Source organism: Ranitomeya imitator, chromosome 1, assembly GCF_032444005.1.
Source record: "Ranitomeya imitator isolate aRanImi1 chromosome 1, aRanImi1.pri, whole genome shotgun sequence".
Lineage (NCBI taxonomy): Eukaryota > Metazoa > Chordata > Amphibia > Anura > Dendrobatidae > Ranitomeya > Ranitomeya imitator.
In genome coordinates, this window is record NC_091282.1 from 1,047,727,088 (window position 1) to 1,047,746,651 (window position 19,564).

The 19,564-nt window shown below is 45.2% G+C and overlaps 1 protein-coding gene across 1 annotated transcript in view; it reads right to left on the reverse strand.

Annotated features, from left to right (window-relative positions):
• PLRG1 (pleiotropic regulator 1) overlaps positions 1–19,564 on the reverse strand; it is a 146,410-nt gene that overhangs the window by 64,151 nt on the left and 62,695 nt on the right. Inside the window, exon 4 of the mRNA XM_069744101.1 lies at positions 1,017–1,070. Coding sequence (XP_069600202.1) covers positions 1,017–1,070 — 54 coding nt within the window. The remainder of the gene's footprint in view (positions 1–1,016; positions 1,071–19,564) is intronic.

Here is a 19,564-nt window from a genome sequence, read left to right on the forward strand (position 1 = left end):
GCAGACTGAGCCTGAATGCGGCTTTGAAGTGCTGTGCTTTGAGCAGACAAGCCCTGTGATATACTTTCCAATGATCAGCACATCGCAGGGCTTGTCAGCTGAGCAGATATAGCACTTCAGAGCAGGATTCAGAGATGAGAGTGAAGTGTGATCTCAGCATGCGTGCAGAGTCTGCTGTCACTCATGGAGATGTAGCCCTGCCCCCACCAGTTACATGCCCTATTCTGTATGTTTGATTTCGGTCCCCAAATCAGAAGTAGCAGAGTCAGAATGAAAACAGAAGGATATATGACCCACAGAGAGATCAGATTACAGGAGCAGGGCAGGTAAAAGTGTACTAGAAAAGTGTTAGATACCAAGGTTTTTTTTTTTTTTTTTTTATCCTACACAAGAAAATAAATGTGTTGATGTAATATTGTTGTAATTGTACTGGCATGGAGAAACATGTTGCCAGGTCACTTTAACCACACAATTAATGCTGTAAAAACAAAACCCAAAAGACTATTACAGAACTACGCTTTTAGTTTCTTGACCATTTCACTACATTTGGATATTTTCCTGTTTTAGAAGTACATTGCATAGCAAAATTGTGTCATTCAAAAAGTCAACTCATCCCAGTGAAAAGCAGATCCTCGCAAAGCTACGGCGGTAGAAAAATAAGCATTACGGCTCATGAAAGGGGAGGATGAAAAATTGAAATCGTAAAACAGAAAAAATGTACTAGGTTAAATAGAATCTCATATTAGATCCAAGCTGCCAGAGCCACGTCCAGAATGTATATGAGCCCGGCCACGTAACTGCAGCCACGTATGTATTTCTTTTAAACACTGAGGTGGTTTTCAGGAGGAGGTTTTCAGAGCTCCCTTGTAATGATCTGCGCTACTATGCCTGTTGTAAATGATCAGGATCACTTCAGGCCAGATCAACCAACTTTTACATAACAGGTCTTTGGTTCTGGCTCATAGAATAGGGTTGTTCGACAACACTTCATATAACAAATGTTTCATATACTGTACCTGGTCCTGAAGGGTATGGGTGCGTTCCAGTTACCAAGTATTCAGATTCAAGACCTATTAAAAAAAAACAAAACATAGTTTTTAATTTTTTATTTCTCGTCACTGTTATGGACATATCAGCCTTTAAAGTTTAGGTTGCAATTAATGTTAAGTCCAAGATGGCATTACTGGACACTTCTCTGGGGGAATGTAACTTGTCCCCCTGCATGACGTTGACCAATCATAAGCAAGAGCAGTCACAGAATGATAGTCAGAAAAACATTCTTTTTGCTGTGAGATGCAATGATAAACGGTCTGCTCTTAAGGTACCTTCACACTGAGCGACTTTAGAACGATAACGATAGTGATCCGTGACGTTGCCGCGTCCTGGATAGCGATATCGTTGTGTTTGACACGCAGCAGCGATCTGGATCCTGCTGTGACATCGCTGGTCGGAGCTAGAAGGCCAGCACCTTATTTCGTCGCTGGATCACCTGCTGACATCGCTGAATCGGCATGTGTGACGCTGATCCAGCGATGTCTTCACTTGTAACCAGGGTAAACATCGGGTTACTAAGCGCAGGGCCGCGCTTAGTAACCCGATATTTACCCTGGTTACCATTGTAAATGTAAAAAAAAAAAAAAAAAAACACTACATACTTGCACTCCGGTGTCTGTCGCGTCCCCCGGCGTCCGCTTCCCTGCACTCCTCCTGCATCCTGTGTCAGCGCCGGCCGGCCGTTAAGCAGAGCACAGCGGTGACGTCACCGATCTGCTTTACGGCCGGCGCTTACACAGGATGCAGGAGGAGTGCAGGGAAGCGGACGCCGGGGGACGCGACAGGCACCGGAATGTGAGTATGTGTTTTTTCTTTTTTTTTTACATTTACAATGGTAACCAGGGTAAACATTGGGTTACTAAGCACGGCCCTGCGCTTAGTAACCCGATGTTTACCCTGGTTACCCGGGGACTTCGGCATCATTGGTCGCTGGAGAGCTGTCTGTGTGACAGCTCTCCAGCGACGCTGCAGCGATCGGCATCGTTGTCTATATCGCTGCAGCGTCGCTTAATGTGACGGTACCTTTAGCCTTGATCTCTGCGGCTCCTGTGTAGTGTATGGCAGAGGTAAAGGGAACCTGTCACCCCCCCAGGGTGGTGTTTTTAAGTAAAAGCCACCTTCAGCAGCACCAAGGCTGCATTCTGTGAAGGTGGCTCTTATGTTTAGCATCCCTAGGAATGCTGAATTACGTATATACTCGAGTATAAGCCGACCCGAGTATAAGCCGAGACCCCTAATTTTGCCACAAAAAAACTGGGAAAACTTAATGACTCGAGTATAAGCCTAGGGTGGAAAATGCAGCAGCTACCGGTAAATGTCAAAAGTAAAAATAGATACCAATAAAAGTAAAATTAATTGAGACATCAGTAGGTTAAGTGTTTTTGAATATCCATATTGAATCAGGAGCCCCATATAATGCTCCATACAGTTTATGATGGGCCCCATAAGATACTCCATACAAAATAGGCCCCATATAATGCTCCATACAGTTTGTGATGGGCCCCATAAGATGCTCCATATTAAAATATGCCCCATATAATGCTGCACAAATGTTGATTACGACCCCATAAGATGCTCCATACAGACATTTGCCCTGTATAATGCAGCACAAATGCTGATTATGGCCCCATAAGATGCTCCATAGAAATATTTGCCCCATATAACGCTGCACATGGCCCCATAAGATGCTCCATAGAGATATTTGCCCCCATATAATGTAGCACATGGCCCCATAAGATGGTCCATAGAGATATATGCCCCATATGCTGTTGCTGCGGGAAAAAAAAAAAAAAAAAAAAAAAAAAAATCACATACTCCCCTCTTGTCGCTCAAGCCCCCGGCACTTGCTATACTCACCTTTCCCGTTCCACCGCTGAGCGCCGCTGTGTCTTCCGCGTCCTCTGCACTGACTGTTCAGGCAGAGGGTGGCGCGTACACTAAAAGAGTCATCGCGACCTCTGACCTGAGCGTCACTGCAGAGGGCGCAGAAGACGGAGCGGCTCCGACAGTGCTCCTGGCGCGGTCCCTGCGGGTCCCTGGTTCTCCGGGCGCTGACAGCTTCTTCCTGTATTGAGCGGTCACATGGTACCGATCATTACAGTAATGAATATGCGGCTCCACCACTATGGGAGTCCATATTCATTACTGTAATGATCGGTACCATGTGACCGCTCAATATAGGAAGAAGCTGTCGGCGCCCGGAGAACCAGTGACCTGCAGGGACCACGCCAGGAGCAGGTGAGTATTATTAGACAGCTGCCGCTCCCCCTCCCCTGCCGACCCCTGGGAATAACTCGAGTATAAGCCGAGAGGTGCAATTTCAGCCTAAAAAAAAAAAAAAGGGCTGAAATTCTCGGCTTATACTCGAGTATATATGGTAATCACTTTTATAAATTTGGCGCCATACCTCTATTGAATCCGGGAGGTATTTTTTTCCCTGACTCAAGCGCCTCGAGAGACTTCGGCACTATCTTCAATGGAGCATGGTGACCCACTCCACTGCACAGGCACCAGATTTATAACACACTGCAGGGCGGGATCTGGGGCCTCGGCTACAAGACAGTGGCATTTAACTCACGCTTACAGGAAGCGTGTCACTGGCTTAGCCCATCGGTGACCCTGTCACATGATCGCAGATCAACGATGGGTTGGCATGATAACCAGAGTTCTGAAGCAGACCTCTGTGGTTATCATTGCCAGATTGCAATGAGCGCCCAGTGGTCAGCGCTCAGAGCAAGTGAACATTTCTGCTATACTCAGGAAATCCATGGGTGGCAAAGGCGATCAAAGTACTGCAGCTTCTAGTCTCCCATGGAGACTATTGAAGCATGCCAAAAGAATTAATTTTTTTTTTTTTTAACTTTCTGACCTCGGACAGGATAGTATGTCCGAGGTCAGATCCCTTGCTTAGATGTGGGCTCCGGCGGTGAGCAATAGCGGCGAGTGGAATGGCGATCCACCCGCCGCTATTAATTAGTTAAATGCCGCTGTCAAACGCTGAGAGCGGTATTTAACCATCGCTTCCCCTTCCGGCCGCGTGGCCGGAAATGCGCGCATCACCGACCCGTCACATGATCGGGGGTCAGCGATGCGTCAGGATAGTAGCCATAGAGGTCCTTGAGACCTCTATGGCTACTGATGCCAGTTTGCTGTGAGCGCCGCCTTGTGGTCAGCGTTCATAGCAAGCCTGTAATTCAGCTACATAGGAGTGAAAGGATGATCGCTCCTATGTAGCTGAGCCGATCCAGTTGTGCCAGCTTCTAGCCTCCCATGGAGGCTATTGAAGCATGGCAAAAGTAAAAAAAAAAATAAAAAAAATGTTTAAAAAAATCTGAAATAAAAAAAAATATAAAAAAGTTTAAATCACCCCCCTTTTGCCCCATTCAAAATAAAACAGTAAAAATAAAATCAAATATACGTATGTTTGGTATCGCCATGTTCAGAATTGCCCGATCTATTAATGAAAAAAAAAAAGGATAAACCTGATCGCTAAACGGCGTAGCGAGAAAAAAATTTGAAACGCCAAAATTATGTTTTTTTGGTCGCTGCGACATTGCCCTTTATTGCATTTTAATGCAATCAGAAGAACGTATCTGCACCAAAATGGTATCCTTAAAAACGCCAGCTCGGCACGCAAAAAATGAGCCCTCACCCGACCCCAGATCACGAAAAATGGAGACGCTATGGGTATCGGAAAATGGCGCTTTTTTTTTTTTTTTTAAAGCAAAGTTTGGAATTTTTTTTCACCACTTAGTCTACGTTCACATTAGCATCTTTTGGCGCAGCGTCGTCGTCGCAACCCAAAACGCATGTCAAACCGCATACACAACGCAGTGTTTTTAGATGCATGCGGTCAACGCATGCGTCGAAAAACGCTGCGTTTTGTGACAATGCTTGCGTTTTTTGATGCATGAGTTGCCCTAAAATGTAAATAATTGAAGGAAAAAAACGCCCCAAAAAGTGTCTAGACACTAAAGACCACCAATGGATAGAAGAGGGTGGGTGTAATGGAATTTGTGTATATATACCCTTGCAGAGATGAATTCCTCCCATTTTGCTTGTGTTTCCAGCATCAAGATGGAGCGTCCCATGGAGAGTATCTACATGAATATGGAGTTGGATTTTGCCTTGGCTAATGCATATGCTATTGCCTATTACGAACAAAGGAAAAGAGAAAAACGGAGAAGGAGTCATCGGCGCTTTTGGCTACACCCTATAGTTGAAGTCCGGGAGAGCCGTGGAGCCTACCATTGCTTGTTTGGCGAGCTGAATGAGAATCTTGAAAAATATTTTGAATTTACCAGGATGTCTCAAGACAGCTTCCGCTATCTGCTGCGTCTTGTGGAAGGAGCCATTACCAGGCAGGACACACAGCTCCAGAGATCAATTTCTGCAGAGGAACGGCTGCTGGTGACTCTACGGTACGTTATATTGCAATGTAAACGCCTGTCATATGTTCAGCAATGTAATTTTTTTTTACTTCTGTGTTTTTTTTTTTTCAATGTACTTAATTTAATTTTTTAATTTGTCTGTTTGGTAGTTTCCTGGCTACCGGAGAGACCTTAAGATCCCTGCATTTTCAATTTAGGATTGGAGTCTCCACACTTTCAGGAATTGTTGCCGACACATGCCGTGCTTTGTGGGACAATCTCCGGGATGAATTTTTACCCCTCCCAACAACAGAGTTATGGGAGGCCAACGCCAAGAAATTTGATCAACTTTGTTCTTTCCCAAACTGCATTGGAGCAGTGGATGGGAAGCACATTCGGATTACAAAGCCTGCAAGAACTGGATCACAGTTCTTTAATTATAAAAAACACTTTTCCACCGTGCTCATGGCAATTGCAGGTGCGGACTGCAGGTTTATCGCCGTGGACATTGGAGTGTTTGGCCGTACAAATGACTCACGGACATTTAAAGAGTCTGATATGTGCCTAAGGTTATATAGGAACAATTTTAATTTCCCCCAGCCACGACCTCTTCCCAACACAGAAGGCCCGGCAATGCCATTTGTTGTGGTTGGGGATGAGGCATTTCAAATGTGTGCCAACCTACTGAAACCCTACTCCAGTCGGGGCTTGGACACACCAAAAGGGTTTTTAATTATAGACTGTCCAGGGCCAGAAGAACTGTGGAGTGCGCCTTTGGGATCCTGGTCTCCAAATGGCGTATTTTAGGATCCGCCATTAATCTGAAAATTGAGACAGTGGATGAGGTGGTGAAGGCTTGTGTGGTTCTCCACAATTATATTATGGCAAAAGAGACCAAACGTGGAACCAGATGAACCCATATCAAACTCATTGCCCGATTACCAACATAATCCTCTGAGGACAACTGTTGAAATTGGGCAGATGAGGGATTGATTTGCTTCCTATTTTGTTTCTGATGTTGGGCGTGTGTCATGGCAAGATGAAATGGTGTAGTGTTTGTGTTTTAATGTTATACTTTATTGTGCTTTTAACTGAAAATAACTTTAGTGTGCTTAGAATAAAATAAAGTAGTACCTGTTTGATTTTAATGTAATGACAATAAAAGCCTTTTAAACTATTGTGTCCATTTAAAGAAGTTGTCCACTACTATAAAGTTTGTTTTTTTTCATAAATCTTGCTATTATGTGCCACTGAAAACATCTACTGTGTTTATTTTAGCAATATTACCTGTTATCATGCTGTAGCAGCACATCTTCAGTGCTGGATTCAGCTCTCATGGGGTTAATCGACAACTTCCTTTCTCCTGAGTTATTGTGCTCTAATACTACAAGTTCCATGATGCTTTGCACTGCCACCAAGCCCGAACCTACCACACCCACTCCAAAAACACACCCAAACCCCTCCCTCCTCTCTCTTCAAAAAGATTTGTGATGTCATTTCTGTCCAACTCCTCTTTTACATTTGTCCAACCCACGCTCCATTACACACAGATAGATAGATAGACATAGATAGATAGATAGATAGACATAGATAGATAGATAGATAAATAAATAGATAGATATGGGATAGATAGATATGGGATAGATAGATATTAGATAGATAGATATTAGATAGATAGATATTAGATAGATAGATATTAGATAGATAGATATTAGATAGATAGATATTAGATAGATAGATATTAGATAGATAGATATTAGATAGATAGATATTAGATAGATAGATATTAGATAGATAGATATTAGATAGATAGATATTAGATAGATAGATATTAGATAGATAGATATTAGATAGATAGATATTAGATAGATAGATATTAGATAGATATTAGATAGATAGATATTAGATAGATATTAGATAGATAGATATTAGATATGGGATAAATAGATAGATATAGGATAAATAGATAGATATGGGATAAATAGATAGATATGGGATAAAATGATAGATAGATATTAGATAGATAGATATTAGATAGATATTAGATAGATAGATATTAGATAGATATTAGATAGATATGGGATAGATAGATAATAGATAGATAGACAAACACAGACAGATAGATAGAATTAGATAGATATGGGATAGATAAATACATACAGATATATCTATATATCTGGTACTGTGTAAGAAGAAGCAGCAACACTCACCGGTCCTGTGTGGTCCAAGTTTCTATTGAAAAAACCCAAAGCGCTCCGGAGTGCCGGTGCCAGACCCGTGGAAGCGCTATCGTCGGCGCGAAACGGCCGTCGTCACATCCTGCTCACCTCCTTGTTCGTCTGTTTCCCGATGCCGTGAAGATACCATGTTTGGGTTTTTTCAATAAAAACTTGGACCACACAGAACCGGTGAGTGTTGCCGCTTCTTCTTACACAGTACCAGTGGCGTGACTTTTTTCCAGCGTGCACCTCGACCGGAGAGTCTGAGCCATAGAAGTGACACGCACACCGTTTGTATCGCTGTTGATTAAGGAAGGGCTGTGCGGCATTTTTGCTCTAGATTGCTTTATATCTATATATCTATTTCCATAGATATGTCCATATCCATGTTTCTAAACCCCTTCACCATTGGAGTTTATCGCTCCCCTTCTTTCCAGAGCCATAATGTTTCCGTCAATATGGCCATGTGAAGGCTTATCTTTTGCGGGACAAGTCCTACTTTTGAACAACACCATTGGTTTTACCATGTCGTGTAACAGAAAATGTGAAAAAAAATCAAAGTGCGATGAAATTGCAAAAAAGTGCAATCCCACACTTCTTTTTTTGCTTGCCTTTTTGCTAGGTTCACTAAATGCTAAGACTGTGTGCATACGTTGCGGATTTGATTGCAGATCCGCAGAGTTTTTTGCAGTACGGAATTGCATTAAATCCACAGTTTTGTGCACAACCAATGTAAGTCTATGGGAGCCGCAGACTTGTGCACATGCTGCGGAAAAGGCCGCACAGAAACGCAGCTTTTTTCCCGCAGCATGTCACTTCTTTTGTGCCGAACTGCAGCGTTTCTGCACCCTTAGGCCAGGATCACACACAGCGAGAAACGGCCGAGTCTCGCAGGTTAAAACCAAGCTCTGGCACCGGCACTCTGGAGCGGAGCGTGCGGCCTCATAGCAATACATGGAGCCGCACGCTCCGGAGTGCCGGTGCCAGAGCTTGTATTTAACCTGCGAGACTCGGCCGTATCTCGCTGTAGTGTGACTCCGGCCTTAGACTTTCATTGAGATGTAACAAATATCTGCAGTTTTGCTGCGGATGTGGGTCCGAGAAACGCTGCATTTGAGGAGGAGGGAAGTGTGTGGGCGGTGACCAGGGCCGGACTGGCCATCGGGCACTTCTGGCATATGCCAGAAGGGCCGGTGCCAGTAGTGGGCCACTGCACTCTTTCCCCCTCCTCCCGCCAGTGCCGCCGCCGCATTCAACTATACCGGCGTCTGTGACGCCGGTATAGTTCAATGCAATGATGGAGGAGAGAGCGTCCGCTGACGTTCCCTCTCCCATCATTCCCCGCTCTGCCTCTGACACTGCGGGTGCGCGATGACATCATATCATCACAGACCTGCTGTGTCCCGGGCAGACTGCAGCCGCCGAGACAGGAGCAGCGCGGGCAAGAGGAAAGGTGAGGAGAGTGTTTTTTTTATTTTATTACTGGACTGTGGAGCCATTATCGGGGGGATGAGATGTGGGTTGTGCTGTATATACCACTGTGTGGGCTGTGCTGTGTATATACCACTGTGTGGGCTGTGCTGTGTATACTACTACGCGGGCTGTGCTGTGTATATACCACTGTGTGGGCTGTGCTGTGTATATACCACTGTGTGGGCTGTGCTGTGTATATACCACTGTGTGGGCTGTGCTGTGTATACTACTACGCGGGCTGTGCTGTATATACTACGACCCGGGCTGTGCTGTATACTACTACACGGGCTGTGCTGTATATACTACGACCCGGGCTGTGCTGTATACTACTACACGGGCTGTGCTGTATACTACTACGCAGGCTGTGCTATATTATGCAGGCTGTGCTATATACTATGCAAGTTGTGCTATATTATATGCGGGCTTTGATATATACTATGGGAGGTATATTATATTCTATGAGGGAGGCTGTGTTATATACTATGTGGCTGTGTTATATACTATTGCGGGGGTATATTCTATTCTATGGGGGGCTGCATTATATTCTATGGGGGCTACATTATATTCAATGGGGGCTACATTATACATTAAGGGGAGGTGGGCTGCATTATATTCTTTGGGGGGGTTACATTATACTCTGGGGTGGCTGCATTATACTCATTAAATTCAGATGTAAGGCTACTTTCACACTTGCGTCAGTACGGGGCCGTCGCAAACTTTCGGCCAGACGTACCGACGGACGTTATGCTAAATTTAGCACAATGTGGGCAGCAGATGCAGTTTTACAACGCATCCGCTGCCCATTGTGATGAGCGTGGAGGAGGGGGCGGAGTTCTAGCCACGCATGCGCGGTCGGAAATGGCAGACACGTCGCACAAAAAAGTTACATTGAACTTTTTTTGTGCGTCGCGTCCGCCAAAACACGACGGATCCGTTGCTAATACAAGTCTATGGGTACAAAACGCATCCTGCGAGCACATTTGCAGGATCCGTTTTTTTTTCGCCGGATTTTTTTTTCCCGCCGTATTTATTTTTTTTCCACCTGATCGTTTTTTTCCGCCAGATCCGTTTTTTTCTCATAGCGTTGTATTAGCGCCGGAGTGCGTCTGATGGCCACACGTTTCATCCGTTTTTTGCTAGATCAGTCGCTGTGCATTTTTTCGACGTACCGAAAAACCGTTCCTCTGTATGTGTTTTCCGTCCGGCGGAAACAGCTTTTTTGACGGATCCTGCAAAAACGGATTAAACGTGTGGCCATCAGGCGCAATCCGGCGCTAATACAACTCTATGAGAAAAAAACAGATCTGGTGGAAAAAAAAAAACATCCGGTGGAAAAAAATGGATCCGGCGGAAAAAAACGATCCGGTGCAAAAAAACGGATCCTACAAATGTGCTCGCAGGATGCGTTTTACCCATAGACTTGTATTAGCGACGGATCAAGACGGATGGCCAGACGTCGCCTCCGTCGTGCAACGGATCCGTCGTGTTTTGGCGGACCGTCGGCACGAAAACACGTTCAATTGAAAAACTTTTGGGTCGTCGCGCGCCGCCATTTTCTACCATGCATGCGCGGCAGAAACTCCTCCCCCTCCTCCCCGCACTTCAGAATGGGCAGCGGATGCGTTGTAAAACTGCATCCGCTGCACACGTCGTGCACAAATTTCACAACGTGCTTCGGTACGTAGGCCCGACGCATAGCGATGGACCCGTACAGACGCAAGAGTGAAAGAGGCCTTAATGAGCGTTGGAAAAAAAAAAAAAAAAAAAGCGGAAAAACCTGGTGTGGGCTCCCGCGCAGAGGGGGAAAGCCGACGGCCGGGGCCAATATCTGTAGCCTGCTATGAATATCAGCCTGCAGCTGTCTGCGTAGCCTTTACTGGCTATTAAAAATGACGTGGGGTCCCCCTATATTTTATAGCCAGAAAGGCTACGCAGACAGCTGCAGGCTGATATTCATAGCCTAGAGAGGCCATGGATATTGCCCCCCCCCCCCCCCCCCCGCTACAAATACCAGTCCGCAGCCGCCCCAGAAATGGCGTATCTGTAAGATGCGCCAATTCCGGCACTTAGCCCCTCTCTTCCCACTCCCGAGTAGTGGTGGGATATGGGGTAATAAGGGGTTAATGTCACCTTGCTATTGTACGGTGACATTAAGCCGGGTTAATAACAGAGAGGCGTCAATAAGACGCCTATCCATTATTAATCCAATAGTAGGAAAGGGTTAATAAAACACACATTTTGAAAAAAGTATTTTAATATTCTTCATTTAACCATACTTACCATACTTCAGCGCCTGCAAAAAAAAAGTAAAATAATAAACCGTATACTACCTTTCCGCCGTAGTCCAATTAATAACGAGTGTCCCACGACGATTTCCCCTATAGAACAGTGACATCGGGTGATGTCACTGCTCTATAGGACCTCCAGTGACACACTGACAGGAGACAATGGCTCCTGCAGTGTATCACTGAGGTTACTCTAGTTCACTGGTCTCACTTTATGGCAATTGCTGCGTGGGAAAATGTCTCACCCAGCAATGCCAATAGTGAGACTAGGGACTATTTTCTCACAGGGGCGTAGGAATACCTTGTGAGGAATACATGATGGAAGGATACCTTCCATCATTGTGTTCCTGGAGCCCCTGGAGAGTGGTCGCATCAGCTGATGCTCCTGCTCTCCACGGGATATCGTCGTGGGACAGTCGTTTTAATTGGATTTCTGCGGACAGGGAGTATATTGTTTGTTTATTATTTTAATATTTTTTACAGGTGACAATGGCTTCGGGGAACAAAGTGACAAGTGATGGTGAGTAGGGTTGAGCGACCTTGACCTTTTTAGAGTCGAGTCGTGTTTCGCGAAACCCGACTATCTTAGAAGTCGAGTCGAGTGGAATCGGCCGATTATGGCGAAAAGTCGGGTATCGCCCGAAACACGAAACCCAATGCAAGTCAATGGGGGAGCATAGTCGGCAGTGAGTGGAGGCCAGGAAAACACCTACACTGCCCATTTTAATGGCAAAAACATCCATTCTTGTTACAGAAGCTTGTCAATCGTAATTTAGCTTATAATAATTGGAAGGCATTTGAAATTGGGGGTCATTTGGCTAAAGTTGTGGGGGGTAGGGCTGGTTCAAGTAATTAGTGGGCCCAGTAAATCTGGACCACGTCACGGCAGTGGAGCAGGGAGAGGTAAGTATTTCAACTTTGCAAGTGCTGTGAACCTGAGCAAGCAGGGGGGGCCCACTCGTTGGCATTGGCACTGGCACAGGGCCCCTCAAAGTACAGCGGTGTGTTTGCACGGCGGGGGCGCCTCCCACCGGCAGCAACACTTTTGCGTACTATGAGAGGCCCTGTGCCAGTGACGTCGCCAACTAGTATTCCTCCCCCCACCTGATGAAGGAACCTGCACTTTCATCTGCACCTTCCTCTTTGTCCCCGTGTAAGGTGGTATGGTATGCGGGAAGAGGAACCTGACTTTCAGCAGGGTCACAATCTTGCTATGTAGCGTGCACGGGGAATTTTGCGTTATGGGTCAATGTACCAGCAGACTCATCTATCACTGGCTGGGCAATGGGCAGGATGAGGAGGAAACACAGATATAGGCCCAAAGAATAAAGTTGGCTAAATGCAGTTCAAAATTGGTAACACAGGACTAACCAGGGGGCATTGCAGTGGAGGACAACTGGAATGAGAGGCTGACACAGAGAGTAGGCCCAAATCAGTAAGTAGTCGAAATGCAGTTCAAAATTGGCAACCGTAGTAAACAGGCAGCACAGCTTTGTTCAGTGGAGGAGAACAGCGAGGAGTGGCAGACACCGATAGTAGGCCCCAACCCAACTAGTAGGCCAAATGCAGTCTAACATTAACAACTACTTAACGAGAGCCTGAAAATGGAATTTCAGGACAGGAAACCAGGAGAACAGCAAGGAGTGGCAGACACCGATAGTAGGCCCCAAACCAACTAGTACGCCAAATGCAGTTGTTCCATTTAACCACAATTTAATGAGAGCCTGAAGATAGAAGTTCAGGAAAGGCAACCTGGAGAACACCTTGGAGTGGAACACACCATCTCTCTACACCCAATACCCAATTTGTAGGCCTAATGCAGCGTAGTTTCCAACAACTACTAAACGAGAGCCGGAAGATCGAAGCTCAGGAAAGGCAACCTGGAGAACACCTTGGAGTGGAACACACCATCTCTCTACACCCAATACCCAATTTGTAGGCCTAATGCAGTGTAGTTTCCAAGAACTACCAAACGAGAGCCGGAAGATCGAAGCTCAGGAAAGGCAACCTGGAGAACACCTTGGAGTGGAACACACCATCTCTCTACACCCCATACCCAATTTGTAGGTCTAATGCAGCGTAGTTTCCAACAACTACTAAACGAGAGCATGAAGATCGAAGCAATGGAGAGGAAACCTGGGGAACACCTTGGAGTGGAACACACCATCTCTCTACACCCCATACCCAATTTGTAGGCCTAATGCAGCGTAGTTTCCAACAACTACTAAACGAGAGCCGAATGATCGAAGCTCAGGAAAGGCAACCTGGAGAACAACTTGGAGTGGAACACACCATCTCTCTACACCCCATACCCAATTTGTAGGCCTAATGCAGTGTAGTTTTCTACAACTACTAAACGAGAGTCGGAAGACCGAAGCAATGTGGACGAAACCTGGGGAACACCTTGGAGTGGAACACACCATCTCTCTACACCCCATACCCAATTTGTAGGCCTAATGCAGCGTAGTTTCCAACAACTACTAAACGAGAGCCGGAAGATCGAAGCTCAGGAAAGGCAACCTGGAGAACACCTTGGAGTGGAACACACCATCTCTCTACACCCAATACCCAATTTGTAGGCCTAATGCAGTGTAGTTTCCAAGAACTACTAAACGAGAGCCGGAAGATCGAAGCTCAGGAAAGGCAACCTGGAGAACACCTTGGAGTGGAACACACCATCTCTCTACACCCCATACCCAATTTGTAGGTCTAATGCAGCGTAGTTTCCAACAACTACTAAACGAGAGCATGAAGATCGAAGCAATGGAGAGGAAACCTGGGGAACACCTTGGAGTGGAACACACCATCTCTCTACACCCCATACCCAATTTGTAGGCCTAATGCAGTGTAGTTTCCAACAACTACTAAACGAGAGCCGGAAGATCGAAGATCAGGAAAGGCAACCTGGAGAACACCTTGGAGTGGAACACACCATCTCTCTACACCCCATACCCAATTTGTAGGTCTAATGCAGCGTAGTTTCCAACAACTACTAAACGAGAGCATGAAGATCGAAGCAATGGAGAGGAAACCTGGGGAACACCTTGGGGAGGCAGACACCGTTAGTAGGCCCTACCAAAGTTGTACCCCCAATGCAGTTTTAAAAATTCCTAGGAGGCTGAAAACAAGACTATTGACGCTCAGCTTTTTTCAAAGGAACACAGCTGAATTGAGTGGCGCAGACAGACACAGGTAGTAGGACTTAACCCAAAAATGTGGCTCACTGCAGCTTAAAAAAGTTACAGGGGTACACAAGCAGCAGTGCTCTGGGCAGTGGAGGACAAATTCAATAGTGGACCGCAGACAGACTTTGTACGCCTACTATTAAAAAAAGGATGCTCTATGCAATTAAAAATAGGTTCCAGGGGTCCACGGGCAGCAGTGGTGTGGTCAGTGGACGAGTATTGGAAGGAGGGACCGCAGACAGGCGTAGTAGGCCTAACATAACAAAATTAGGCTGTAGACACTGTAAAATTGGTTCCAGGGGTACACGGGCAGCAGTGGTCTGGTCAGCGGAGGACAATTTGAATTAGGGACTGCAGACAGACTTTGTAGGCTGTCCCCTGTGGACCATGCATCCAACACATTAACCCAGTGTGCCATAATGGACACGTAACTTTTTGTGGACATGCCTACTGGTCCATGCGTCTCTTGTCAGGTGCACCTTTCTACTGTTTGATTGCCTGAGTGCTATGACAATGCAGACTTTTTCATGCCGGTGGAGGGCTGGAATGGCTTTTCTCGCAAAAGAAATGTCGACTGGGTAGCTTGAACCGTTGCACAGCGTAGTTCATCTCGGCTTTCTAAATATAAAACAAAGAAAAAAAGGAGGCTACATGCACTTTCAGCTGGGTTCCAGGGGTACACGGCCAGCATTGGTCTGGTCAGTGGAGAACTATTGGAAGGAAGGACCGCAGACACGCTTCGAAGGCCTAACATAATAACAGATGGCTGTAGGCAATTTTAAATTGGTTCCGTGGGTACACGGGCAGCAGTGGTGTGGTCAGTGGAGGCCTAGTGGAAGGAGTGACCGCAGACAGGCATCGAAGGCCTAACATAATAACACATTGCTGTTGGCAATTTTAAATTGGTTCCAGGGGAACACGGGCAGCAGTGGCCTGGTCAGTGTAGTAGTAGTAGAAAGAAGGGACTGCAGACAGGCTTCGAAGGCCTAACATAACAAAATTGGGCTGTTGGCAATTTAAAATTGGTTCCAGGGGTACACGGGCAGCAGTACAATGGTCAGTGGAGGCCTAGTGGAAGGAGGGACCGCAAACAGGCTTCGAAGGCCTAACATAACAAAAATGTCAATACAATGGTATTGTCAGTGCCAGGCATTGAAGGATGTCAGCGCATAGACTAAACATTGGTGGAGCTGTGAGAGATAATTTTGCAAGTGGTAGAGCACTGTTTGAGCTGGGGGAGGGGGAACTGTCTTGTGGCCGGCGGTACAGGCCCAGGGCCCCTCATATTACAACGGTGTGTCTGACGTTGGGTGCGCACCACCACCGCCAGAGACACTTTATTGTACTATGAGGGACCCAGTGGCAGTGCCGTCGACCAAAAGCGGGCACACCCACCTCTTCAGAAAAAAAACAGCACTCTCACGGGTGCTGGCGCCAAGTGGCGATACCACGGCCCCGTGTGGGGAGTTTGGCCATTTAGGGAGGTGTAAACATGTCGTATGCTGGACAATCAGGTGCAGCAAATTATGATATTGGAAAAGTCATTCATAATAGTCCACAGGCAAGACCTTTTCATAGGAAAGCTAGGTGTCAGCCGGGCAAGGTGGGGCAAAAGATTTTGAAATCCAGTTGTGGTTCATTTTAATGAAGGTTAGATCATCTACATTTTGGGTAGCCAGACAAGTCCTTTTTTCTGTTAGTATTGAACCTGCAGCACTGAATACTCTTTCTGATAGGACACTAGCTGCCGGGCAAGCAAGCTCCTGCAATGCATATTCTGCCAATTCTGGCCAGGTGTCTAATTTGGATGCCCAGTAATCAAATGGGAATGACGGTTGAGGGAGAACGTCGATAAGGGATGAAAAATAGTTTGTAACCATACTGGACAAATGTTGTCTCCTGTCACTTTGAATTGATGCTGCAGTACCTGTCCTGTCTGCGGTCATAGCAAAATCACTCCACAACCTGGTCAGAAAACCCCTCTGGCCAACGCCACTTCTGATTTCTGCCCCTTTAACACCTCTGGTCTGCTGGCCCCTGCAGCTCGTGTGAGAACGATCACGGGCGCTGTGTGCAGGGAATGCCAGAAGCAAACATACTAACTATGTTACTAAGTAAGGCCGAAAAAAGACATTTGTCCATCCAGTTCAGCCTATATTCCATCATAATAAATCCCCAGATCTACGTCCTTCTACAGAACCTAATTGTATGATACAATATTGTTCTGCTCCAGGAAGACATCCAGGCCTCTCTTGAACCCCTCGACTGAGTTCGCCATCACCACCTCCTCAGGCAAGCAATTCCAGATTCTCACTGCCCTAACAGTAAAGAATCCTCTTCTATGTTGGTGGAAAAACCTTCTCTCCTCCAGACGCAAAGAATGCCCCCTTGTGCCCGTCACCTTCCTTGGTATAAACAGATCCTCAGCGAGATATTTGTATTGTCCCCTTATATACTTATACATGGTTATTAGATCGCCCCTCAGTCGTCTTTTTTCTAGACTAAATAATCCTAATTTCGCTAATCTATCTGGGTATTGTAGTTCTCCCATCCCCTTTATTAATTTTGTTGCCCTCCTTTGTACTCGCTCTAGTTCCATTATATCCTTCCTGAGCACCGGTGCCCAAAACTGGACACAGTACTCCATGTGCGGTCTAACTAGGGATTTGTACAGAGGCAGTATAATGCTCTCATCATGTGTATCCAGACCTCTTTTAATGCACCCCATGATCCTGTTTGCCTTGGCAGCTGCTGCCTGGCACTGGCTGCTCCAGGTAAGTTTATCATTAACTAGGATCCTCAAGTCCTTCTCCCTGTCAGATTTACCCAGTGGTTTCCCATTCAGTGTGTAATGGTGACATTGATTCCTTCTTCCCATGTGTATAACCTTACATTTATCATTGTTAAACCTCATCTGCCACCTTTCAGCCCAAGTTTCCAACTTATCCAGATCCATCTGTAGCAGAATACTATCTTCTCTTGTATTAACTGCTTTACATAGTTTTGTATCATCTGCAAATATCGATATTTTACTGTGTAAACCTTCTACCAGATCATTAATGAATATGTTGAAGAGAACAGGTCCCAATACTGACCCCTGCGGTACCCCACTGGTCACAGCGACCCAGTTAGAGACTATATTATTTATAACCACCCTCTGCTATCTATCACTAAGCCAGTTACTAACCCATTTACACACAATTTCCCCCAGACCAAGCATTCTCATTTTGTGTACCAACCTCTTGTGCGGCACGGTATCAAACGCTTTGGAAAAATCGAGATATACCACGTCCAATGACTCACCGTGGTCCAGCCTATAGCTTACCTCTTCATAAAAACTGATTAGATTGGTTTGACAGGAGCGATTTCTCATAAACCCATGCTGATATGGAGTTAAACAGTTATTCTCATTGAGATAATCCAGAATAACATCCCTCAGAAACCCTTCAAATATTTTACCAACAATAGAGGTTAGACTTACTGGCCTATAATTTCCAGGTTCACTTTTAGAGCCCTTTTTGAATATTGGCACCACATTTGCTATGCGCCAATCCTGCGGAACAGACCCTGTCGCTATAGAGTCCCTAAAAATAAGAAATAATGGTTTATCTATTACATTACTTAGTTCTCTTCGTACTCGTGGGTGTATGCCATCCGGACCCGGAGATTTATCTATTTTAATCTTATTTAGCCGGTTTCGCACCTCTTCTTGGGTTAGATTGGTGACCCTTAATATAGGGTTTTCATTGTTTCTTGGGATTTCACCTAGCATTTCATTTTCCACCGTGAATACCGTGGAGAAGAAGGTGTTTAATATGTTAGCTTTTTCCTCATCATCTACAACCATTCTTTCCTCACTATTTTTTAAGGGGCCTACATTTTCAGTTTTTATTCTTTTACTATTGATATAGTTGAAGAACAGTTTGGGATTAGTTTTACTCTCCTTAGCAATGTGCTTCTCTGTTTCCTTTTTGGCAGCTTTAATTAGTTTTTTAGATAAAGTATTTTTCTCCCTATAGTTTTTTAGAGCTTCAATGGTGCCATCCTGCTTTAGTAGTGCAAATGCTTTCTTTTTACTGTTAATTGCCTGTCTTACTTCTTTGTTTAGCCACATTGGGTTTTTCCTATTTCTAGTCCTTTTATTCCCACAAGGTATAAACCGCTTACACTGCCTATTTAGGATGTTCTTAAACATTTCCCATTTATTATCTGTATTATTAGTTCTGAGAATATTGTCCCAGTCTACCAGATTAAGGGCATCTCTAAGCTGGTCAAACTTTGCCTTCCTAAAGTGCAGTGTTTTTGTGACTCCCTGACAAGTCCCCCTAGTGAAAGACAGGTGAAACTGTACAATATTGTGGTCGCTATTTCCTAGATGCCCGACCACCTGCAGATTTGTTATTCTGTCAGGTCTATTAGATAGTATTAGGTCTAAAAGTGCTGCTCCTCTGGTTGGATTCTGCACCAATTGTGAAAGATAATTTTTCTTGGTTATTAGCAGAAACCTGTTGCCTTTATGGGTTTCACAGGTTTCTGTTTCCCAGTTAATATCCGGGTAGTTAAAGTCCCCCATAACCAGGACCTCATTATGGGTTGCAGCTTCATCTATCTGCTTTAGAAGTAGACTTTCCATGGTTTCTGTTATATTTGGGGGTTTGTAACAGACCCCAATGAGAATTTTGTTACCATTTTTCCCTCCATGAATTTCGACCCATATGGACTCGACATCCTCATTTCCTTCGCTAATATCCTCCCTTAAAGTGGACTTTAGACAAGACTTTACATAGAGACAAACCCCTCCTCCTCTCCGATTTTTACGATCCTTTCTAAACAGACTGTAACCCTGTAAGTTAACTGCCCAGTCATAGCTTTCACCTAACCATGTCTCGGTTATTCCCACTATGTCAAAGTTACCTGTAGATATTTCTGCTTCTAGTTCTTCCATCTTGTTTGTCAGGCTTCTGGCGTTTGCGAGCATG